The sequence below is a fragment of the Sinohyriopsis cumingii genome, unplaced genomic scaffold, assembly GCF_028554795.1.
Source record: "Sinohyriopsis cumingii isolate HCF-2022 unplaced genomic scaffold, ASM2855479v2 utg002845l, whole genome shotgun sequence".
NCBI lineage: Eukaryota > Metazoa > Mollusca > Bivalvia > Unionida > Unionidae > Sinohyriopsis > Sinohyriopsis cumingii.
The window spans coordinates 96,036-123,126 of NW_028316316.1; the positions used below are offsets into that span (position 1 = coordinate 96,036).

A 27,091-nucleotide genomic window follows, 5' to 3' on the forward strand; every position below is an offset into this window, starting at 1 on the left:
CAATATCTCATTCAGCAGGATCTCATTTGCATATTAAGCGGGCGCGATCACGGTCATGTCTAGGAGTAGCGTGGGAAAATGATTTGGCATTCCGTAAAGGTATGATATTAAGTCAAACTGTTTATAGGGATACACAGTCGAATGCTTGAGCTAAATACCGGTACCAAATTTACTAAGTTACGCAAATCGTAGCTTGAAATATCAGCGTTTATTCTTAAATAGTTCGCGCGAGCAAGAAGACAATTGTCCTCCCTTGTAGTTATAATATAGTACATGTATGACAAGTCAATTGTAAACAACAATACGAGCCCCTGTGGGCCTCCCATGATGTTTCACGCACAAGTTACCATTCTATAATTATTAAGAACTGGTAAGCTGACAGGAATGGTGTCAGACCGTACACACCAATCTAAAAAGGATGTGTTAAAGATTTTGGAACACCCACAATTCGTTTTATCGTTTATTCTCAAGATAGAATCATCGCAGCCATTTTTAATTTCCTTAAGGCAGCACCAAACAGATGCAATCAATTATATGGCATGTTGAACATGTAACTCAGCAAAGACATACCGAATCAGCGGATGAATACACCGAAGCTCACAAGAAGAATCCTTCAAAGGGACTGATACTACCATGACGAAACGAATTTCGATAAATCCGAGATAAGACCATTTATCAACTCTAAAATTCCAGTGTTTAAGCCACTGATATTCGCTTTATGATGTCTGTCTCACTGGCCATGTTAGATGTAACATGACACTAATTTTCTTTTAGGACCTAACTGTCAGTATATGTGACCATCCGTGCAGAAAGAGTAGCGATACCAAGAGTTTCAAGATAACCACCATAGTGGTTAAGCTAATGGCAAAACTGGAGGTCAGCTATGCACTATTATTACTTAAAGCCGGCTTGATATGACAAGAAATCTTCTGGTGAGAAAAAGTTATGGCAATGTGACTTCCTGTTCAGTAGCAGTAGCGATTACACAATTTTCAAAATGGCAAACGTGGCGGGTAGATTAGAAATAAAATCAAACATTTTTCAATCAGGTCCAGCTCAACATAATACAACATCTTTTTGTGAAATCTGTATGCAGATATGACAGGAGGACTAGCGATAATAAGCTTTGAAAGATGGTGACTACGGCAGGAGGACTAGCGATAATAAGCTTTGAACGACGGTGACTACGACAGGAGGACTAGCGATAATAAGTTTTCAAAGATGGTGACTATGGCAGGAGGACTAGCGATGAAAAAACTTTCAAAGATAGTGACTATGGCAGCAGGACTAGCGATAATAAGCTTTGAAAGATTGTGACTACGGCAAGAGGACTAGCGATAATAAGTTTTCAAATATGGTGACTATGGCAGGAGGACTAGCGATAATAAGGTTTCAAAGATGGTGACTATGGCAGGAGGACTAGCGATAATAAGGTTTCAAAGATGGTGACTATGGCAGGAGGACTAGCGATAATAAGGTTTCAAAGATGGTGACTATGGCAGGAGGACTAGCGATAATAAGGTTTCAAAGATGGTGACTATGGCAGGAGGACTAGCAATAATAAGCTTTCAAAGATGGTAACTATGACAGGAGGACTAGCGATAATAAGCTTTCAAAGATGGTGACTATGACAAGAGGACTAGCGATAATAAGCTTTCAAAGATGATGACTATGACAAGAGGACTAGCGATAATAAGCTTTCAAAGATGGTGACTATGGCAGGAGGACTAGCGATAATAAGGTTTCAAAGATGGTGACTATGACAGGAGGACTAGCGATAATAAGGTTTCAAAGATGGTGAATATGGCAGGAGGACTAGCGATAATAAGGTTTCAAAGATGGTGACTATGGCAGGAGGACTAGCGATAATAAGGTTTCAAAGATGGTGACTATGGCAGGAGGACTAGCGATAATAAGGTTTCAAAGATGGTGACTATGACAGGAGGACTAGCGATGATAAGTTTTCAAAGATGGTGACTATGGCAGGAGGACTAGCGATAATAAGTTTTCAAAGATGGTGACTATGGCAGGAGGACTAGCGATAATAAGTTTGCAAAGATGGTGACTGACAGGAGGACGAGCGATAATAAGTTTGCAAAGATGGTGACTGACAGGAGGACTAGCGATAATAAGGTTTCAAAGATGGTGACTATGGCAGGAGGATTAGCGATACTAAGCTTGCAAAGATGGTGACTATGGCAGACATGTCCGAGCAGTACCATTTCAATTTATGTTCAACTAGACCTAGAAATAAAATATATGTAAAGTTTCGTGGCAATCCTCGACATTGTTTAGGAGGAATACCTATAAATAAAACTAGAGTTTCGTGGTAATTCTCCAAACATTTTAGGAAGAATAAGGATAACAAACTAGAGTTTCGTGGCAATCCTCCACATCGTTTAAGAGGAATACCGATAAAAAACTTGTGTTAATGAACGGAGAGATTACGGGAGAAATACAGACGGATGAACGACGGACAACAGACCATTCAATAAGCTCTTTGGCATATGGTCAGTAGAGATAAAATCAATTATTTCAAGGGGCCACGAGTGGCCGAGAGGTCTAAAGCGCTCTCCGTTACGGATCACTGCCATCTCATCTCTATATGCGTGGGTTCGAGTCTAAGATTCGACCAATGTGGGTATGTGAGAAAGCTTGCCAGTAGCTTTTCGTCGGTCGGCGGTTCTTCTGGGGTTTTCCCTGGTTCTTCCTCCACCATTTTGCTTTACAGAAACAGAACTGGTTGGGCTTAGTAAATCAAAAGAAATAACTCTACGTGGAGCAATGACAACTGAACGCAGCTGGGGTCCCATCAATATTCAGCTGCAAACCAAATTTGGTTAAAATTCAGTCATAATTAGTATGCAAAGCAAATTTGGTTAAAATTCAGTCATAATTAGTATGCAAAGCAAATTTGGTTAAAATTCAGTCATAATTAGTATGCAAAGCAAATTTGGTTAAAATTTAGTCATAATTAGTACGCAAACCAAATCTGGTTAAAAGTAAGTGTGATTGTTCATAAATGAAAGGGAATGCATGCAATAATTGCCGTCATAAGTTCATTAATAATGACGTGGAGTGCAGATGATCAAATTCAGCAAAAACTACCCACCTCCGAATATTAAGAATTGGCAACGGAAGTGCATGGGCAAATTTACGATTTGCAGAAACACATAGTAACACATTTGTTTTGAAAGAATTGTGCTTAGTTTAAAATTACTTTCATGAGATGTATTAGACTAACTTCAATAAGTCACGAAAATTAACAAATTAAAGGGGCCGCGTATTCGGAACTATTTTGTTGTTCTTAACATACAGACATGACCTCAGAGCTGATCAGCGTAGGGATCAAATCCAAAATTGGATAGTAAATCGCCAGATAGCAGTCTCGTATTTAGCACCATGGTGTAGAGCGAGTCAACAATAAACAATGTTATATCTCACCAATATGAGCACATTTGGATAGACAACGACACAGGAACTGGTACAGAAAAAAAAAATACTATTCACACAAGCCTGAAAAATGTGCCAATCTATTCTACATTTGGTATTGTTGAGTCACTCTTCTGATGCTTGCGTTATCAAGCTACGTACAAAATTTTGTTGAAAGGGCAACACTATTAAAGTAGTTTTTTATGCGGAAACAAAATAGGGAAATACAGATGCAAGGATGGACAGATCCAACATAATATTTCACATTCTAACATAAGCAGGGGCAAAAGAATACTTTTCGAAGCATTCTAATCGGTCAAACTGACTACCATATTAAATTAGATCCACGAGAGATCTCAATTAGTCAGATGTCTCCTAAATGTAAAACTACTGTTATTACAATGCATAGAAGAAACCCGAATTTTGAGCTGGATTTACCGCATCAATTATACGTTTGACGAATAAACATAAAGACAACTACTGGTAAAGTGTATAGAGTATGAGGTGTTTCTATGGAAACAAAACTATGATAAATATATACATATATACAAAAGTCTGAACTTTATAAATTACCATGGAAATACTTGTCACAAAGCATATGCTTGTATGCATAAGTTGGGAACTAATGGATCTAATGAATCAGTTATAGTTAGGTCCATACAGTCAAGGCAATTCCCTGGGGAAAACAACTGTTCATGAACATACAACATCATTAAGAAACAACGTAGGTAAAATAAGCACTGTGTAATATATACAAGTCTTATGTGTCAAAAATTGGTAGCTTGGCCTTAAATGATTTCTGATACAGTCCCATCTTGATTATGTCAAGCTGTTATCCATCAGAATCTTTAATGAATTTGGTTTACATCACAATCAATCAATCAATCAATCAATCAATCAAAATAATAATAGCAACTTTTTTTGAAGAGGGTGATACAATTAGTTGCAATGAACTTATTTTCATTGTGGCCTTCTTTTATTTGCCCTCGATTACGTACATATTTTACATGCATGTTACATAGTTGAACATACAGTAAAGAAAAGCACATATACTTGTAAATAATAATAATAATAACAATAATAACGTTTATTTAAAGAGGGCGACACGAGTAGTTGCATGGAATTCTTTGTCTTTGTGACCCTCTGATATTCATAAAGTTGCATAATGTTACATAATTTTATAATTGACATACATATTACAGTTTTATCCATATTACATAATTTGATAACAATTTACACATATATTATACATTTCCATACATATTTTATACATATTACATAATTTCATGAAAATTTACATACTTAGTTTCATACAGTCAAGAAAAGCACGAACAACTCTTAATTCTGTCTTTAGTGTTATACTAGTTGCAAACTGAATAGAAAGTCAGAAGTAATAATAACGAACCAAATTAGCTTAATAAAATTGAAACTTTACAAGAGCACGCGACAGATATTTACACTATGAACATATACGTCAGCAAAGTGGAAGGTTTGATCATTTATCCTTGTTGCAATATTGATGTCAAAACAAATGGATCAGCTTTTCATCCATTGAATTAGAATAACGAAACGTACTTTTTATTTATATATTTTCTTTCTCTAATTTCTTTTGGGATTCTACACAAATTAGTCTTTTCAAATAATATTTTTTCCCCTACAGAGTTCTTTTTGGGGGTGGGGTGGGGTTGATGGTGGAGTGGAGATATGATTAGCTTATTTTGATATTAAATTGTGAGTGTTACACTGTTTTCTTGCATGAACTAGTTCCTTGAGAAAAACGGGGTCATATATTGTATGAAGCTTGTACATAATTTTATCCTTTCTCGAAAGTTTTCGTTCACTTACTGTTAACAATTTAGTATCTATCAGTGTGTTTGGGATGGCTTGTGCACTAGCAAGGACGAGTTGCGAAAGGAGAGTAATTCATAAATATTCTTGTCAGTAGCGTTTCCTCAGAGAATATTAAATTATTCAGTAGTATTTCCTCAGACAACATTAAATTATTCAGCAGTGTTTCCTCAGACAATATAAATTAGTAGTGTTTTCTCAGACAACATTAAATTATTAGTGTTTCCTCAGACATTAAATTCTTTAGTAGTTTTTCCTCAGACAACATTAAATTAGTCAGTAGTGTTTCCTCAGACAACATTAAGTTAATCAGCAGCGTTTCGTCAGACATTAAATTAGTCAGTAGTGTTTCCTCAGACAACATTAAATTAGTCAGCAGTGTTTCCTCAGACAACATTAAATTAGTCAGCAGTGTTTCCTCAGACAACATTAAATTATTCAGTAGTGTTTCCTCTGACAACATTAAATTAGTCAGTAGTGTTTCTTCTGACAACATTAAATTAGTAGTGTTTCCTCAGACAACATTATGGAGGATTGATGCAGGGGCAGTTGGAGTTAGGAGCATTGCAAACAGATACGCAGTGACGGCCGTGAGGATTGGAATCAGACCCACTGGTTGGGCGTCTAAGTTAACGACTAATGGAAGAAAATATGATAGTTACTATGATAAGATTCAGGTCATAGTGATTTACCTTCGTTATGGTTGGGCTACTCACCCTGAGATGCATTTACATGACAGTTTTCATTCGTGTAACTTAATTAGAGTTACACATATAGAAAATGAAATTAAAAAATAACTGAGAATGAATAAGTCACTCAAGCGTGAAAATTCGATCACATCGACATACTTTTGAAACGGTTGAATTGCTGTCCACGAGATAAAGATATGTACCAGAATTCAAGAGTGAGGTGAAATAGGGTTGAATAGTTGGAAATGCACTAGCCAATCAAGCGTGAAAATTAGTTCACAGTGCCCAACTTTGTATATGGTTGAGTTAGTCTCCTTGGGATGTGTCTATCAAAGTGTTCAACAGTGTATGTCAAATAAGGTCGAGATTTTGGGGCTATAACGAATTACTAAAAATACATGTACAAAGGTCAATCAGCTGTGAAAATTAGATCATTGGGACCTGGTTTCGGTATGATTCGGTCACAAACATTGAGAATTCATATGCATATAAATTTGCATTTGTAAATGAAATATGTGTCTTAAATATTAAGAGCTTAGCCAAAAAATGGTAAAAAGTTTAAAGCTGCTAAAACCTGAAAATTAGGTCGAAGTGACTAACTTTTGATATGGTTTGATTTCACATTTAAAAAGCGTTTTGATTCGAATTTCTTAAGTACAGGTAAAAGCATAAGTTACGGAAAGCGTAACAAATATAGTAAAAATACAAAATTTATTCAAGCGCAAATATTAGAAGTGAATTAAGTTTGATATGGTTATGGTACTCGTCCTGAGATGCATCCACATTACCACACTTTGTGGGTGTATTTGAAGCATGATCGAATACAGTGATGGTGTGATGAATGAAAAGTCAACACATATACTAACCACTCAAGTGTAAAAAATTAGCCACAACCAAACTAAGTTTGATATAGCCAAGTTACCTTCCCTGAGATGCACTCACATACTGTTTTTTTTTTATTAGTATATGGAGATTAGAGTTTCAGCATTTAGTGGATAGTGGAAAGTAAACGTTGGGTGACAGTGACCTAATTTTAGCAAAGTTAAATTACTCTTGCTGAGAGACATTAATGTACCATTTTTCAGACGTGTGGGTTAAACAGGGTCCAAAATAACAAGGATAAAACGAATGGGTAGCTGAAAGAAAAAGTCGCTCAAGCAAGAAAAGTTGTTCACAGTGACCTAATTTGAGTTACTCTTGTAGAGTTCTATACACACCAATTTGCACGAATTCATGCAAAATAAGGGCTATGATATTGTGGGCATATCAAAATAATATCTGAAAATATAATGATAATCATTTGTGGACCCAATATCACTTAACTGGTCCAATCGGCAAATGTAGGAACAAAGATGTGTCTTGGGTAAAGTATACCAATGCCATGAAAAATTCCACCAACGACCTTTTGACAGGTTTGATCTAAATAGGTCCTGCTCATTTTAGACGTCGATAATAGTAATCGTGGACTGACGGATGGCATATGTAGGGCCATGTTTTAGGCTAGCATGGCCTGCTACTAGAAATTACGCAAATGCGTAAATTGGCAACAATGACCTAGTTTTCTGACCTACTCTTATTTACATGCATCCAGGTAACAATTTTGATGAGTGTAAGTAAGCATGGTCCTAGCTGATATTGACAGCGCAACCAATAAACTAATAGGAAAAATGTCACTTCCCGTACCAACTATTATGTGATACAAGCATACCGCATTTAATTTTATTTTATTAGATATGATAAAATATTTACAAAGTATGTGAAAGAAGAAATAAATCATACTCACTCTGGTGTCAAATCGCGAAAAATATTGGTTATATGGGATGGTGAGATAGAATATTGAGACAATTTATTCAGCTGACCCCTCCCCCCCCTCCGATCTTATGAAGTTTACCTGGGACAATGAGACATGAAGTGTCTGACAATGCGATCATGCAAATGAATCCCCCATCATCCAATTTGATGAATGTAGGGATTCTATGCGTTAAGGTGGGATGCAGCTCGTTTAAAACAAACACTTTCAATTATCCCATTTCTTTCATGAAAACGTAAAGGAAAAGGTAAGAGACTATTTATGTCTCTTTCAATGATTTGCTTGTTCAAAGTGAGATTAAGTTTCTTCGATTTTGCTTCGAAAAGCAATTTCAATATTGGTAAAAAGGCTACAAGAGTACAGATTTTGCCGTCACTGGTTTGAACATGGAACCTTGCATACATGTACAATTCTGCAGCTTCATCGGTAACAATTTGTCCATGTTTATGACATCTCAGCAAATATTTCCCATCTTTTTCTTCAGTTTTAAGTTTTGCATTTTTACACTGTGACATTGGGCAAGAGGAGTATGGTTCTACCTCAATAAGTCCTAAAATTGTTCCTGCTTTCGAACTGTCTTCCTCATTATCGTCGTCTTCTGAAAGCTGACCGAGAGTCTCATTCCTTATTATCTGTAAGATAAACATCATTTACCACTCCATATTAAAAATATTATTAAAATTAAACAAAATTTATCTCAAAATTGGAAGTAAAATATAAGCTACTAAAGTAGAATTTCCTCAGTAGAAGTATTTACAGAAAGCACCGTGTCGTCTGTTTCAAGATTAGTCGTCTGTTTCAAGATGAGTCGTCTGTTTCAACATGAATCGTCTGTTTCAACATTTTACGAGTCATCTATTTCAACATCTGTCGTCTGTTTAAACAGTGGATGAGTCATCTGTTTCAGCATGAATCGTCTGTTGCAACATGAGTCATCTGTTTCAGCATGAGTCATCTGTTTCAACATGAGTCGTCTGTTTCAACAGTGGGTGAGTCATCTGTTTTATAAATGTTTCGTGAAGTACTTAAGTAGCATATACTAGGTAAAATCAGCATGCTTGAAACGACTCAACTGAATTTGACAAAAACAATTATGAAGCATTCTCACCATGAAGACTGTTTCCCCTTTCAAATGAAAAAACATTAGGTTGAAGCATTTATCGCAAAGTTGTTAGCGTGACGATGCCACCGAAACCGCAGCCTGTGTTTTATCATGGCACATTCGATCATTATAAATTATGTTACAGGAACAACTTTAATGTTTGTTTTTCTTGCACGTTTCAAACGTAAGTACTTATTGACTCTGAGGCATTATTACTCACAAATAGAGCCATCTCATCAAATTCACGCTGACTTTGTTCTGGTTGCTAAACAATTTTAATATGGTAAAAGGCATGCATTTGTGCCGATGACAGGACCATGAAAACGATTGTCAAAACAACTTATTATGTTTATGATATGCCTACAAAGTTTACCTTGACGATATTAAGACTCTGCTCCAGATGTGGCATGTGACACGCCTTCTAGTGAGGATTATATAATTATAATATGCATGTATCCGAAGTTTAATTCTTATGTTTAATCTCTCTCTCTCTCTCTCTCTCTCTCTCTCTCTCTCTCTCTCTCTCTCACACACACACACACACACACACACATTTCCATTCCTTGCGAACATTCCAGTCTTGTTGGTGGCTGCGGCTTCTGCACTTGCGAAAACGGCTGTGTTGGGGTCATATGGAATCGTAGCCGGGATGGATCTGTTAACATTTACAGACGTAAGAGCGCAGTGTCGATGATCTGAAAAGGCTTGCCACCAAAGCGGCTTTGATCGAGTTTACCAGCAGGGTTGTTGTTGACGTCGACCCGGTACAGCTTGTGATTTTTCAAGTTCAAACGTGAAAACTGTAAAATTTCCAACGTGGTCATTTAGGGTATTAATTTGAACCTACAAGGCGGAATCGTAACTATGGCAACTGGCATACGTACACCAATCGGATTCGTTGTTGAAGGCATATGAATATCAAAATCTTTGACCGGAGGCGCTTGAAAAATAATTACACTGCGTTTATATTAGCGAAGACGCATTTATTTGGAACTTCTCGTAGTGACACAAGGCAGTCTCAGCACAAGTACAAATCTATAATCGATATAGTAAGGACAAAACAATTAGCATGGGTAAGTTCGAGATGGTACCGGCAGAAATGGAAAACCACCGACGTTTCCGAGCACAGATACGGAGCCGAGGCGTCAGAGACCGAAACGTATCAAGTTTCATGATTGTTATCTTTTTTGACAGAGTCATCGAGTGTTTTCTGTAGAGTGCTTTGTTGTCTTTTGACAGCTTCATTGTGTGTTTTCTCAAGAATGCTTTGTTGTCTTTTGACAGCTTCATGCTGCGTTTTCTCTAGAGCGCTTTTTGCGCTTTGTGTGCCATGATTTGGTCACTTACGCCACGGATATTAGTCACGTCATTTTCACTTACGCCCTGGCAATTTTGGATATGATTTAGGTGCTATGACATTAATAAATTGGACAGTTGGTGCTTGGGTTGATTTAAGTTTAACCGGTTCTGAATATTTTACCATAATTACTTTTCTCGAAGCCACCGACGCGACTGGCTCAGTTATTTTATCTCCATGCATACATATCACCTCCCTGTGTAATAAAAACTAAATAAATTAAATAAATAAAGTTTACATACATACATACATACATACATACATACATACATACATACATACATACTCACACACACACACACACATACATACACACACATACAACATACATACATACATACATACATACATACATACATACATACATACATACATACATAGTATACATACATACATGAATCAGATTTCAGCTATATAAACGTAGACTAAAAGCATCCAGCAAAATCAAATATGTATGCAAAGGCACTTACCTCAACTGCCGTAGTTGGGGTGGTGCTCAAGTTCTTTTCATTTTGAAAAAGCCTCACTCTCACATTTTTCAAAGACAGTACTTGTCCTTTCTGAACTTTCTCTGCGACTGTGCCCCACAAAGCAAGATTCACTGCACCCGTGTCATCCTTAAGAGTAACTTCCGCAAACGATTCTATTCTTCTGTGGCATTCTCTCCTACATGGGGACACATTGATCTGAAATATAAAAATAACTAACCTGATCACGGCGTGGATGTCAAGATCGCTCTAACTAAATTCTAAAATCCAAAAATGGTGGGATAAAATGGTATTTCAATTAAAATTAAAGTAAAGCCTTTACGACTGAACTTAATCGATTGTCTGTACAAATGTACGGATTGATGAACAAACGTACAGCCAGACGGATACCAAAGCGACGCTGTATCATGCTATATTGAGATTCCACCAAGTCAGTTTCAAAAACAAAAAGGTCAAAAAGGAATTATAAGTGTTGCCTGTAACAAGCGCAACAGTCTACTGTCATTGTATTGGACTAGAAAAATATAGCAAACTGTATGATGGCAAAGGTAGGTGCCAGTGAAACGTACAATTTAACTCTTTTCTTATGCTGAACTAAATTCAGCCTCGACAAAAACGAGACGAAAGGCTTTAATTTTCCCCACAGACTGGAAGAGTTATAATTCAATTTTTTTCTTTTAGATTTTGGTTTTCTCTTTTGATGTAGAAAAGATATATGTATCATGTACAGATAATGGAATTGAAATAAAAATATTTAAATTTTGACCAGAAAAAAAACAAACGAAAAACAAGAAATATTTGTATATGATCATGAATAATCACAGCAAGAAAATAAACAAAAGCGTGTGGTTTTAAAAATACGTTTTCAAGAACAAATTCTGACAATCAAACTCATCCAGAAAATCTGTCATCATAAAACCACACTAATCTGATACAAACTTGCAAAGTTTTCCTGCCGAAAAAAAAAAAGAATAGATAATTAGGGCCTATAACATCACCAAAGTGTGATAGTATAGATAATTAGGCCTTTATACTTCAATGAAGTGTGAAAGCGTTGAGAATTAGGGCTTTTAACATCACCAAAGTGTGATAGTATAGATAATTAGGCCTTTATACTTCAATGAAGTGTGAAAGCGTTGAGAATTAGGGCTTTTAACTTCACCAAAGTGTGATAGTATAGATAATTAGGCCTTTATACTTCAATGAAGTGTGAAAGCGTTGAGAATTAGGGCTTTTAACTTCACTAAAGTGTCAATGTTATACAGCATTATGGCTTTAACTTCAACAAAGTGTGAAAGTATAGAGAATGAGGGCTTTTAATTTCACCAAAGTGTGATAGCATAGATAATTAGGCATTTATACTTCACTAAAGTGTGAAAGCATAGAGAAGTAGGGTTTTTAACTTCACCAAAGTGTGAACGTATACAGCATTATGGCTTATAACTTCAACAAAGTGTGAAAGTATAGAGAATGAGGGCTTTTACCTCCACCAAACTGTGATAGTATAGATAATTAGGCATTTATACTTCACCAAAGTGTGAAAGCATAGAGAATTAGGGCTTTTAACTTCACCAAAGTGTGAACGTATCACGAATTAGGGCTTATAACTTCATTGAATACGACACTAAATATGATGATGTAAAATTGATATAAACCAAATTTGATTGAAATGTAATTATCCCTGCTTAACTTATGCTGTGGAAAAATACTGGCAGTATGAAGGGACAGATTGGCATGAGTTGTAAGGTCTTCCAACCGTACTGTGATATTTTTTAAAAAAAAAAATCATGAAGAACATGCTCTGAAAGGCCGTTGAACTGTACTTTGATCTAAGTTATACAATTTTCCATAAAGAAATACTTTGTAAGGCCTTTCAACTGTCTTCTTGGCATCCGTCCGTCTACGGGAGACGATGGCGTAGCTCCTTTCAACTGTACCTTAATGTAAATTATACAATTTGCCATAAAAAGCACTTTGTAAAGCCTTTCAACTGTACTTTAAAGTAAGTTATAAAATTTGCCATAAAAACCACTTTGTAAGGCCTTTAAACTGCCATGTAAGTTCCACGAGTTTCCAAAAAGTTACACTGTACAAGCTCCTTGAATTGTATGTACTACGATGTTTTAATATATGACATTCGAATAAAAGCCGTATTCAGTAAAACCTTTAAACTGTACTGTGTTGCAAGTTAAGAAACTTTTTAAAACACCAGACACGTACAAAACGTTGACATAAAATCGTGAAAGTATTTGAAATAATGCACAGATGACGAAAATTAAAGCGTTTAAAGTTAGAACCGATCATGAAATGCGGTGGAAGTGTATCATTGAAACATGGTGAAATAAAAATCTGGAGAATTACCCATTTTAATGTCTGAGTGAACATGATCTTTGACAAAGTGATCTATGATTTGTTGTACACTGTCTAGTCATGGTGTTTATGTGGGTGACGATTAATCAAATGTCCTTGAAGACTGAAAAATCAAGGACTGGAAATGATGTAGCCAACAGATAGACCATGAAAATATATCAGTGTGTAGTTTTGTCTGCGACGATGTCACTGACCTTAGTAACATGTGATCAAACAATTCAGTTGACTTTGACTTCAGATTACCCCTTTCCTCTCTTGATAAATATATGTTAAATATAATAACAAATACAAGAAAATGCAAACGCATTGTACAGGTCTCCGAATTTGGTCAGCAAACCCTAGCACTATTTCATCATGTGACCTTAACCTTCACATTTGGACGGGACACCGCCATGGTAATTGGCAAAATCTTCTTTAAAATCTAGTGCTTATCCACAGACACAGGACATATAATCCCTATACCTCAAAGAAAATGATATTGCGAACCAACTAATGTGACCTTGACCTTTGCCATTTTGACCTACATATCAGTAGCTATATTGTATTTTCCATGGAAGAAATTTTTACTACGTTTTATAACAATGTTTCCATGGTTATATTAGTATACAATACTGATTCAGTTAGAAAAGTGTAACCTTTGACCAACAAATACAAATTTAAGCTGCTAATTGCGACCTTGACCTACGACCTTTTTAGTCTTTAATCTCTAGGGAAGTTCCTTTCATCCTACTGCATTTGGGGACAGAGTATGAAGGTGATCCACTGATTAAACAAAGAGGCTGATGCATTTAGAAATCTTGCATTCTGCAGCACGTATTGCAGGCGAGACCAAAATGGACAATGCCAGAGAATAATAGGATGCAGACATCGAATCTTGCTTGCACATACTTCACAAGGAGTGGTATTGGTAGAGTTTGAGACTAAAACTATGTGCGTGAATGGGGGTGGGATTAGTATGTATGCTTCAAGTAAGCGACACTGTACAATTTATTAAGTAATCAAGTCATAAAAGACTTAAGAAAACGACAGGAAATTCAAATTTCAATTGAGGAGTTAAAAATGTGTTTCCAAACAAAACAAACTGGTCAGCGTAGCATTTTCATATATCATCACCTCTCTCTCTCTCTCTCTCTCTCTCTCTCTCTCTCTCTCTCTCTCTCTCACACACACACACACACACACACACACACATACATACACATACACTCACGCACGCACCGACGCACAAAACATAAACAATGACAAGAACACATTCTCTAAATAAGGCTACAAATGTGCTAACTGAGCACTGATGCCCCAGCACAGTAAACAGAACTTAATTAAGTTGGGATGGATGTATGGATGGACAGACAAGTGTAAAAAAATATGCCGTTACAACTGTTGTGGTGGGATCGATTTATGAATGGACAAAGGAGTGTAAGGGCCATATGCTCTACAATTGTTGTGGTATGATGGATAATCATGCTTTATTCAGTCTTACTTAATAGCAGTGCCGGATTATCAAATAGGCAGAGTAGGCACCGGCCTATGGGCCCCACACATTTTAGGGGCCCCACGACAACAGATCAAAATAATATTGATAGGAGATTATTTGCGAGGGAGGAGGGACCAGATTTCGATTGCCTAAGAACTGACTAAGGACATCCACAGGGTTTAATCCGGCATTGCTTAATAGTGAAGTAAAATTCTACTTCAAAGAAACTTTGCTGTTAATTACGAACAAGCCAGTACTCATTAACAGCAGTCTCGTACAAGGCAACGAATTATTATAACTATCGATTCTTCACCATGAATCTGATTTTCCTAACCTACAGAGAACTGGGCTGTTCCAGATCGTAAACTTTACCTACCCAAATTAGCCGAATGGGCTCTCCCACAGCAATGCTCAGCGGACAAGCAAATCACTTCAGCTATTGTCAGTTATATAAATAATCTCTGGATTGGTGGCTATTTATCCCTATCTGCCTTGCGTCAGTGACAATCACTGCATAAACTGCATGAAGGTGACAGTTTTCCATGAGTATTAATGATTCGGAGTGAAGATATATCCGTCACGACTGTTTACTATTACACAGGTCACAGGCATTGCGTATTGATCACGCCCCCTCCCAGTCTCTGTCTATCACTTTGATTTATAAAGAATTACTGGAAATCACATTTTTATGCTCATGTCGGTGATGTCGGAAATGCGTTTTTCATTCCATGGCATGACAGATGTACACAAGGGGTTTGTATTTATCACGGGAGTCTGACGTTTTATCAATAAAGTACGGCGAAAACTCTGACAACATGAAATCACCTTATCGGTTATTAACGATAAGAATTTCATGTTGTCAGCGTTTCCGCCGTACCTTACTGATAAAACGTCAGACTCCTGTGGTATTTATCAACAACAAAGGTGATCCATAATGGATGAGGAGACATACTTAGTGTTGATGTTGGTCACATTTACTTGTTTCTTTTCATCAAAGTATACAGTCAGTTAAATTTTACAAGAGTCACGTGCAGATGACAAATTGCACAACCGCTTGCTTATATAATAACTCATAACGACGGTACCAAATGTCGTATCACTCTCAATTTGTATTCTACTAATGCTCGTATCCCATGCCTGTAACTCTCTCTCAATTTTGTAAACTACTGATGATCGTATCCGAAGATGCTACTTTCTCAATTTTTATACTACTGACGATCGTATCCCATTATGCTACTTTCTCAGTTTGTATACTACTGATGATCGTTTGCCTTGATGCAAATCTCTCAATTTGTATATTATTGATGATCGTATCCCATGATGCAACTCTCTCCATTTTAGACAAGCATTATGGTACACTGTGTTTCCATGGTAACATGAAAATATTAACCTAATAATCTATTCCACGAATACTTATCAGTATATTATTTGACTGGATTGCCTGGTATTTACTACTTAATAATCGTGTACATTAATACTGATATAGACTTTCTTGCTTCGACGTTTAAATATGGCGATCTTTTGACTGTAGACATGGTGGACATTCATACACGTGGTGCTGATGTAACCAACATTCTTTGATGGTGGCTTGAAAGACCGGACATAGACGTATTGTAACATACTTCGGGAAAATCAGTCATAGATACGTTTAGTTTTCTTTCGGAGAATAATAATTCATTTAAGCAGACACTGGGTCTCAGATCGGAATATATTCAGCATAGACCACAAATTGCACCGTGCCAGATGCAATACGCATGCGCGGGATATGCTATAGTCTTTTGGAAAATGATGAAATGCCAATAAATAATAGGCTGTATGCCTTGCCTCGAATAGTATTCAAACTAGAAACTTAACAGGTCAGTTAACGTTAAGGGCCAATCTCCCAATACAGTGTGATAGAGCCTATTAAAAACTTTGTTATTATTATTATTATTATTGTGACTTTTATATACTGCTCACAAAAACATTTCTTGGAATGTAAACAGAAAATCCAGTGAAAAAAGTTCATAACAACATCTGGAATTTTTTCTTTAGAAAATAAAGTACTGATCATTGAAGTCCTTTGATATATAATGGCGTATCATTATTGTTAACAGCTAGAATGATTCCCATTTATTGACATGGACAAGCTTTCAGATTGCCTAGAACACTAACTATAATGATTCCCATTTATTGACATGGACAAGCTTTCAGATTGCCCAGACCACTAACTAGAATGATTCCCATTTATTGACATGGACAAGCTTTCAGATTGCCCAGACCACTAATTAGAATGATTCCCATTTATTGACATGGACAAGCTTTCAGATTGCCCAGACCACTAACTAGAATGATTCCCATTTATTGACATGGACAAGCTTTCAGATTGCCCAGACCACTAACTAGAATGATTCCCATTTATTGACATGGACAAGCTTTCAGATTGCCCAGAACACTAACTAGAATGATTCCCATTTATTGACATGGACAAGCTTTCAGATTGCCTAGAACACTAATTAGAATGATTCCCATTTATTGACATGGACAAGCTTTCAGATTGCCCAGACCACTAACTAGAATGATTCCCATTTATTGACATGGACAAGCTTTCAGATTGCCCAGACCACTAACTAGAATGATTCCCATTTATTGACATGGACAAGCTTTCAGATTGCCCAGATCACTAACTAGAATGATTCCCATTTATTGACATGGACAAGCGTTCAGATTGCCCAGACCACTAACTAGAATGATTCCCATTTATTGACATGGACAAGCTTTCAGATTGCCCAGACCACTAACTAGAATGATTCCCATTTATTGACATGGACAAGCGTTCAGATTGCCCAGACCACTAACTAGAATGATTCCCATTTATTGACATGGACAAGCTTTCAGATTGCCCAGACCACTAACTAGAATGATTCCCATCTATTGACATGGACAAGCGTTCAGATTGCCTAGAACACTAACTAGAATGATTCCCATTTATAGACAAAGATAAGTTTTAGAATGCCTAGAACACTAACTAGAATGATTCCCATTTATGGACAAAGATAAGCTTTTAGATTGCCCAGAACACTAACTAGAATGGTTCCCATTTATAGACATGAGCAAGATTTCGGGTTGCCTAGAACACTAACTAGAATGATTCCCATTTATTGACATGAACAATCTTTCAGATTGCCTCGAACACTACCTAGAATGATTCCCCTTTATTGACATGGACAAGCTTTTAGAGTGCCTAGAAAACTAACTAGAATGATTCCCATTTATTGACATGGACAAGCTTTCAGAGTGCCTAGAACACTAATTAGAATGATTCCCATTTATTGACATGAACAAGCTTTCGGATGGCCTAGAACACTAACTAGAATGATTCCCCTTTATTGACATGGACATGCTTTTAGAGTGCCTAGAAAACTAACTAGAATGATTCTCATTTATTGACATGAACAAGCTTTCAGAGTGCCTTAAACACTACCTAGAATGATTCCCATTTACTGACATGGACAAGCTTTTAGAGTGCCTAGAACACTACCTAGAATGATTCCCATCTATTGACATGGACAAGCTTTTAGATTGCCTAGAACACTACCTAGAATGGTTCCCATTTATTGACATGGACAAGCTTTTAGATTGCCATGAACACTAACTAGAATGATTCTCATTTATTGACATGAACAAGCTTTCGGATGGCCTAGAACACTACCTAGAATGATTGCCGTTTATTGACATGGACAGACTTTTAGACTGCCTATAACACTAACTAGAATGATTCCCATTTATTGACATGAACAAGCTTTTAGAGTGCCTAGAACACTACCTAGAATGATTCCCATTTATTGACATGGACAAGCTTTTAGAATGCCTATAACACTAACTAGAATGATTCCCATTTATTGACATGGACAAGCTTTCAGATTATCTAGAACACTACCTAAAATGATTCCCATTTATTGACATGGACAAGCTTTTAGATTGCCTATAACACTAACAAGAATGATTCCCATTTATTGACATGGACAAGCTTTCAGATTGTCTAGAACACTACCTAAAATGATTCCCATTTATTGACATGGATAAGCTTTTAGAGTGCCTAGAACACTAACTAGAATGATTCCCATTTATAGATATGGACAAGCTTTCAGACTGCATAGAACCCTAACCATTATGATTCCCATTTATTGACATGGACAAGCTTTCAGATTGCCCAGACCACTAACTAGAATGATTCCCAATTACAGATAAGGACAAGTTTTCAGATTGTCTAGAACACTAACTAGAATGATTCCCATTTATTGACATGAACAAGCTTTCAGATTGCCCAGACCACTAACCAGAATAATTCCCATTTATAGACATGGACAATCTTTCAGATTGCCTAGAACACTAACTAGAATGATTCCCATTTACTGACATGGACAAGCTTTTAGATTGCCTAGAACACTAACTAGAATGATTCCCATTTATAGACATGGACAAGCTTTCAGATTGCCCAGACCACTAACTAGAATGATTCCCATTTATTGACAGGGACAAGCTTTTAGAATGCCTATAACACTAACTAGAATGATTCCCATTTATTGACATGGACAAGCTTTCAGATTGTCTAGAACACTACCTAAAATGATTCCCATTTATTGACATGGACAAGCTTTTAGAGTGCCTAGAACACTAACTAGAATGATTCCCAATTATAGATATGGACAAGCTTTCAGATTGTCTAGAACACTAACTAGAATGATTCCCATTTATTGACATGAACAAGCTTTCAGATTGTGCAGACCACTAACCAGAATAATTCCAATTTATAGACATGGACAAGCTCATAGAATGCATAGAACACTAAATCGAACGATTCCCATTTACAGGTTGTTTAAATAAGACTCGTTCTTGAACAATGTTGTTATATCACGTGCAAAGGCTAATCCAGGTAAGGCTAATATTTTGGCATTTGGTACAGGCCATTGGTTGAACTTTGGCAAGTCATCACGGGCCGCACATTTCTACAATATTAATAGAATTACCCACCAATCAAGTGTTTCCTGAATTGCTGAGAGTCACGATAAGCTGGAAGAAATTGTTAGACGGACCGCTGGCCGTAGTTTGGCCACACCTGGTTTAGTCTTAAAGTTCTGAGTTTGATTTATCTAATAATAATTCAATTTATTGGAGAGAGAGAGAGAGAGAGAGAGAGAGAGAGAGAGAGATGTTTTGTTACGGGTGAATATTTATCGTATCCCATTTGTAACCCTATATTAGAAATTAACATAAGATATATTTTATTAATACCGACTGCTGCCATAAAAATTCAATCTGATAAAATGAATCACCACTTGAAAGTATTTCTGATATCTGTCAACAGGAGTTAGTGACGTGCATAATGTCATACAAATGCACTTAAACGTAGTAAGTGTTTAGAAGTGCATAAGTGTCGTGTATATTTAACTTGCATTGCTTGCTAATTTTTTTTTTGCATTATTATGGGTTATGTAAAACTGTATCTTATAGTTGACCTAGTCTAAAATCAAGTTCATTTTCTACCTGACTTGAAACATTGCTTTTGGTTTTGTAAATATGTTTATCTCGATCTGAGTCCATAACATCGGAAATTCCCATGAAATGCCGGGCCTACCCGATGTTTACCACATTCTATAACATACCACTGGAAATTCCCACGAAATGCCGGGCCTACCCGATATTTACCACATTAGATATCATAATTTAAGTAACATATTGTTATAGAATGGAAAGTTTAATTTAAGAAAGCATTTTCAGAAAATGCAAAGTGTGACCTAGTTCAGGTCGAGGGCTTTATAATCTTGCTTATATAGAAATTTTTCATTCGTGCTTAAGATCCTTGAAGCAGAATCATCTGCCGTGATCAGTATTTCATTTGGACTGAAATTATTTATTCAAATTACTATTCTCTGCAATTTCAAAAGTGCTCAGTACTATTCTTTGACATAGACATTAACTTGGAATTATAGCGAATTCATCACCTCTGTCTGCGTGGGTTCGAGTCTCAGATTCGGCCAATGTAGGTATGTGAGAAAGCCTGCCAGTAGTTTCTCGTGGGTCGGTGGTTCTTTCTGGGGGTTTTCCTGGGTTCTTACTCCACCATTAATACTAGCCGCCATGTATAGCCTATCGTGTGCTGAAAATGGCGTTAAACCCCACAACAACAACAACAACATAGTGAATTCAAGCAAGGACGTCTTGGATAATATTATTTTTAATCGTCAAAAGGTGCATCAATGCATTTAGCGTTGGATCTTATTTCGACAACCATGGAATTTTGATTAGAACATTATTCATTCGGATTGTTTTAGAACTTTCTTGACTATTTTTGTATTTAATTCGCATTACTCTAAGTATTTTTTTTTAAAGTCACATTGAATTCGAGGGAAATAAATTATTTGTTAAATTTTACAAAGCTTGTTGGTTTTAGCTCTTACTTAGTTCAAGACCACAGAGTCGTACTAATGAATACTAAACGCGTCATGACGTTAGATAACTAATCTCATGTAGCGTAAGGCTAGCCAACAAGATGTAGTGTGGTCAAACATTTATTTAACTATAGTACATGCAACCAGAACGTTATGTGTAGCTAGAAAAACGCACACCATCAACTCTAGACGCTCACGAGGTTTTAACAAAAGTTTGTTATACTGTATTCATGATCGCATGATGTAATGTTTTATGCACAAGGGGGCGATTCAAGTGCTGAAACACATTTGTACTATACCGGTGCGACAGTAAGGTTTGGTTAACAATATGCGTGGGAGGGTCTTCAAGCTCTTATTGTATGCATTTACCGAGATTTTCCAATTGAGTGACTTTTTGGGAAATCAGACCATTCATTTTCTTCCTTACTTTTTTTTTACATTAATGTCTGGGGAACAATGGGGTTATCGGGATAAAATCAAAGGTCTCACAACATGCCAATTAGAGTCACAGAATCCATATTTTACCACCAAACGTTTTGTGTGGAGATGTAGTGGAAATAAGCATTAGTTATAAAGAACGGACTTTGGGTTTCAGTCTTAGCTTAGAGTCTGTTTTGGGGTACGATCAGGGATGCGAAAAGTGACCGTGCACGCGCTATATAATATAACAGTGTCAGGATTTGTCAAATAATTGTGGAGGTGGCGCTATTTTTTTTTTTAATAGATAAAACTGGAAACACGATTATGAGGACGACAGTTCTGACTTTGATAAAATTCTGACTTATTATCATGGAAGTTATGTTAGTAAAATACTGCAAGAACAAATACAAAATTATTTGACTTCGTACAACAGAAACAGGTTTTACAAATAATTTTGGAAACATTAAACGGAATAAAATATTTAAAAAAAAATCGGTTGGGCAATAATTGCAATAAAGTTCACCTCTCTGTTTCAAGTCTGAGGAAGAATCCCTTTATAATGTTATTTTTCCCAGGATAGTAAGACCGCTATTCAAGAAGCCCTGTGTCTTCATTCGACAACCTTGTTGTATCCTCGTTCAACAAACACTGTATCCTCATTCAGCGAGCCCTGTATCCTCATTCAATAAGCACTGTATCGTCATTCAACAAGCACTGTATCATCATTCAACAAGAACTGTATCATCGTTCAACAAGCACTGTATCATCATTCAACAAGCACTGTATCATCATTCAACAATATCTGTATCCTAGTCCAGCAAACATTGTATCCTCGTTCAAAAAGCCTTGTATCCTCGCTCAACAAGGACTGTATCCTCATTCAATAAGCCATGTATCTTTATTCAACAAGCCCTGCGTCCTCGTTCAACACACACTGTATTTGTTTAATTTATAAAGAGGACTGAGAAAAGTATTTTGGTGTCTGAATTAATCAGATAAGCTTCTAGTGTCTTAGCAGAGGTACAATTCATATTTTTGGCACATGTGATTTTCAATTACAGATTTTGACACATTTTGTTCAGTATTTTTTTGTTGTGTTTGTTTTGCTGCTCACTGTATTTTAAAATATTTCAGCACATGATTGATCAAGCACATGCGTCATTTTGGACAATTGATTTTGATATGGTTATGGTATAAATAGCACCTACCCCAAAGTTTACCGGTTTCATCAGAGTTTCTAACATAGTAGACAGAGGTGTGTTTATGTTCGTTCTCAAGTCTCTGTACCTTTTCATATAAAAGTAAGATGTAATAATCTGTATATACACCATCATGTTGATCTGACTCGTGTATGCCGACAAAGACAGAAAGGCCACTGCAGTATCGTCAATGCTACCATATTAGTCAGAAGAACAAGGATTTTAGATTTTTGCATTTTCCACAAGAAGTTCAGAATTAGCTATCCTACCTAATGATGGAAGCGGCAAACATTTTCCAATTATGCCAAGGTTAATTCATTTGCAGTCAGTTGCTGCCATGGTTAGCTGCTGCCACGGTACGCGTACATGTGTGCATGTCCCAATCAGCTCTAGCTACAGTTCGCTCACATCAGAACATGTCCTATACAGCTGAAGCCATAATCTGGACATGTTGGAACACATCCCAATCAACTGCATCCACGGTTCGCGCACACCAGAACAAGTCTCAATCAGCTGCAGCAACAATTAGAGCACATAGGAACATCTCCCAGTCAGCCGCAGCCACTGTTAGAGCGCATTGAAACATGTCCCAATCCGCCGCAGCAAAAGTTAGAGCACATCAGAAGATGTCTCAATCATCCTCAGCCACAGTTAGAGCACATCAGAACATGTCCCAGTCAGCTGCAGCCACAGTTAGAGCACAATGGAACATGTCCCAGTCAGCTGCAGCCACAGTTAGAGCACAACGGAACATGTCCTAGTCAGCTGCAGCCACAGTTAGTGCACAACGGAACATGTCCCATTCAGCTGCATGCAGGGTTCTCGCACATCGGAACATATCCTAAATATCATCATAGGTTTTCGTTCATGTTTAACTGAGACACTGAATGTGTAAAACTACCCCAAAATGCACGAGTACATCTAATACTTTGCGTTTCACCAATTTTGAATGATCCCATTCATTCTCAGCCATTTCAACAGCATAACGTAACATCTACAGTTCATCTCCGTCCCATTTTAATACCTATTCATCTTTTTTACATCTCCCGTTGATCGGGAAGCTTTATTTTGCACCGTTACCATCTTACCGTTTTTAATTTCAACCATTTGTTCTTTTATATCGCTGGTCGATGTAGAACCTTTTATAAGTTTTAAAAGATTATACAAGTAACACTTTGTTTGGCGCTAAATAGCCTAAGAGTGCTGATGCGCCGTTAAAAAAAAAAAAACAATCAATCAAACAATCAACAGTTCATCTCAAACTGCATCTTGTGAAGACATCATGTTGCAGCGATGAATGGCGCAAAATACTTACAGAAAGACTAAACTCTGCCAACAGGCATCATTAGTTAATAATATAAGTATCAATGCTAGGCAACGTTTGTGGCCCTGATGAAAGGAAGTGCATGCAGGTTATAATCATATTACCCCCAAATAACTGACGTGTAAGTCGAAACCAGACTAAACTAATGGAATAAGCTTGGTTATAGCAAAGTACGTCATACTGTTTGAGCATTTCGTGACACAGGTCTAATTATATGACTCAATGAGCTCACTCAGAGGTAGAAACCAGGAGCAGGGGTATTACTGACAGACAAACAGTATGCGATGAGATGAATCGATGATGAGGTTTAGAAACTAAAGTGATGACAAGAAACCCAGAAATCGCAGATCTGGCTGACATATCTCTGAGCCAAGGGTAAGATAAGTTGGCCTCGAAATCTGGGTCGGTATGATTGTTTCGATAGCAATTGTTTAAAGATTTCTCTCTTTCGGATATTAACCCGTATCTTTTGGATCTTTACCCGTATAGCACCACATCAGTATTATTCCATCCATAATGAAAGGTCTGTATTATAAGATGATTTCTCTCATAGTTGGTCAAGTTCCGTTAGGTATTTTAAAACATTGTTTAATATCTTTGTCTGGTTCCTTGTGTTTATGGCTTTTAACGGTCACGGGGGAGAGAAGGCCGTTACATATAAAATAACAAAACCGATTGCCACTTAAAAAAGTCAAAACTACTATTATTACACTACTCTTAGAGAGGACGGACTACTTTTTGTCGTAAACCAAACTGCCTGAAAAGATTGCTGTACTTAGTAGATTATTACTCCTGTACGGTTTTAGTAAATGTATGTATCTTTAGGTTTGACTGAATTGAGATTAGTGCATTTTCAACTCAATTTTCTTTCAGAAGATGAACTAATGGCAGCATCACAGCATCTCCACATTAGCTGATGCAACGTTAGAGAGAATAAAGACATGATGTTGTGAACTATGCGCGTAGGAGAATATCGCTGGGGGGGGGGGGGGCAGAAAAAGAGAGTTAATCATAAAAATTGGAAAGAAATATAATAAATCAGTTAGACAATATTCTTTCGATGAACACCAGTGAAACTGAAGGGTGGGAGACCTAAAGGGTACTGAGAGAGAAAACTCTGGAACTAAAGAGTCATTAATAACATACATGCATTTCTATCATTTACAACTAATTATAATTACAATATATAGATTATACCGTGCTTATTTTGACGTCACATGACCAAATACATGGTGTAGATTAAAAAAGGGCACATAAGCCTTAAGACCCTTTCATTTATCCCGATAGTTGAACCACCTTCATTTATTTATATACTAGTTTCTCATTTTTTTAATTTTTGGCTTGGCGATATCTCCATCTTTGTTTTTAATCTGTCTAAACGTATATTCTTTAGTCATTCTTACTATCAAGCTGTGCTTATCCATTTGTCCTTTACTTGATGTGCCAGTCTAAGGGCGATGATTCAGATGCAAAACACGATGATATCAAAAGTGATTAATAGGTAATCATAATAATTGGAGTCGTGTCTTTCTTCGTAAGTTTAAGGAATACCCTCATCCCTTCATCGTTCTCGCTATTGCCGACTTCTCTATTATTTGTATTTAGTTGCTACATCTCCCTTTGAGAGATTTCAAAATCAATTTGGTTTCAATACCAGTAGAGCGTCGTAATAATATACGAGCTTATGGGATGGCTGTTGTCCGTAAATGTATAAAACTGATATTTCTTATAAAGAGAGTCTATTTGGTTCTTTGAAACGTTCGTAAGCATTCAATCAGCTTTAATCGTGCATTTTATTTCTCTTAACGTTTCTTGATGAACTTATTTTGAAATGAAGCTTATTAGCTCTTCTAAAATTTATTTTTAAAAGTATTAGTAACGTTAATTTTTAACCAAAATTTTTAAAAAAATGTACTAAACTGTAGTTTATTTTTTCTGCCATGCCTTAGGGGGGTTACTTCCCCTTCGTCGAATACGTGCTCTTAATTATGCTCGGATGGGCTAGTCTAGCTGCTAGTAACTGATAGTCCACGGCGTGTGTTACCATGTGGATTATTGATTAATAACGTCAGAAGCTGTGAGGTGTATCCTGTAGAACCAATCGTTACCACTATCACACCATTACAATGAGAGACATGTGGATGACCATAATTCAAGGCGCGGAGAAAGAACTAAAGAGAAAGCCGCGGTCAGACAACAGGTGATAGTTAAAACTTCAACCAAAACTTTTAACTAAATGTATGCTTATTTCACATCCTGTCCCATAGCCAAAACACAGCAGCAGAAGTGTTACTGCAAGAATGGGCGTATGTGATGATATTATATTCCAATCATGAAGCAAGTCCGGTAAGTGTTTTCCTGAGAGATAAATGCTCGTAAAAACGCTTTAGCAAAGGCTGTCATCACACACACACACAGTGCCGGGTTACCAAACAGGCAGAGTAGACACCGGCTTATGGGGCGAGAACGGGTCAAAATAATATTGATAAAACGTACTAGGAGATCATTTGCTTGGGGGTGGGGGGGGGGTCCAATACTTCGATTACCCAGGGCGTCCACAAGGTTTAATCCGGCCGGCACACACACGCACACACACTTGTGGCCAGCCATGAAGAAAAATATGAAGGAAAAATAAAAAGACGGAGAACAACTTATTCGTCTAATCTTTGCAATATTCTGCTGGAAACATTCTGCAAAATTCATTCTTGCACAATATAAATATGCAAAGCAATATTTGCAGGTAAATTTAGGATTAACTGTTAAAAACTAGTGCACTTTCAAGTCAATTTTCCTTCAGCATATGAAAAAGCAACACATGAATGTTCGAGATTTTACCAAACTTGGTATAATCATGTGAGCAGTAGAAAATGATTGGTCAAACGTATATTGACAAATGACAAGAAAAGAAAGAAAGAAAGAAAAAAAGACGGGATGCTGGGAATAGCCTTATAAGGGAATGATGTCACTTGGAAAATAGATTTAATCATATGAACATTGGAAAGAAAGGCGCAGTCATACAATGATTCAGTTGGACAATATTCTTTCGTTAAATACCAGTGAAATTAGAGGGTGTGGGACTCAAAGAATATTAAATATTCAGATGCAATTGCTCCCTCGATTTCTCTACCAGTAACCCTTTTCGTCGCA

At 36.8% G+C, this 27,091-nt stretch overlaps 1 protein-coding gene across 2 annotated transcripts in view; it reads right to left on the minus strand.

Annotated features, from left to right (window-relative positions):
• Nucleotides 1-447: 447 nt before the first annotated feature.
• Nucleotides 448-27,091, minus strand: part of LOC149770024 (uncharacterized) — a 48,114-nt gene continuing 21,470 nt past the window's right edge. For both annotated transcript variants that reach the window (XM_089949519.1, XM_089949518.1), the window contains 2 exons: nucleotides 10,709-10,924; nucleotides 448-8,411 (listed from right to left, as the gene is read on the minus strand). In XM_089949519.1, the coding sequence (XP_089805645.1) occupies nucleotides 7,944-8,411; nucleotides 10,709-10,924 (684 nt within the window). In that variant the 3' untranslated portion in view covers nucleotides 448-7,943. The remainder of the gene's footprint in view (nucleotides 8,412-10,708; nucleotides 10,925-27,091) is intronic.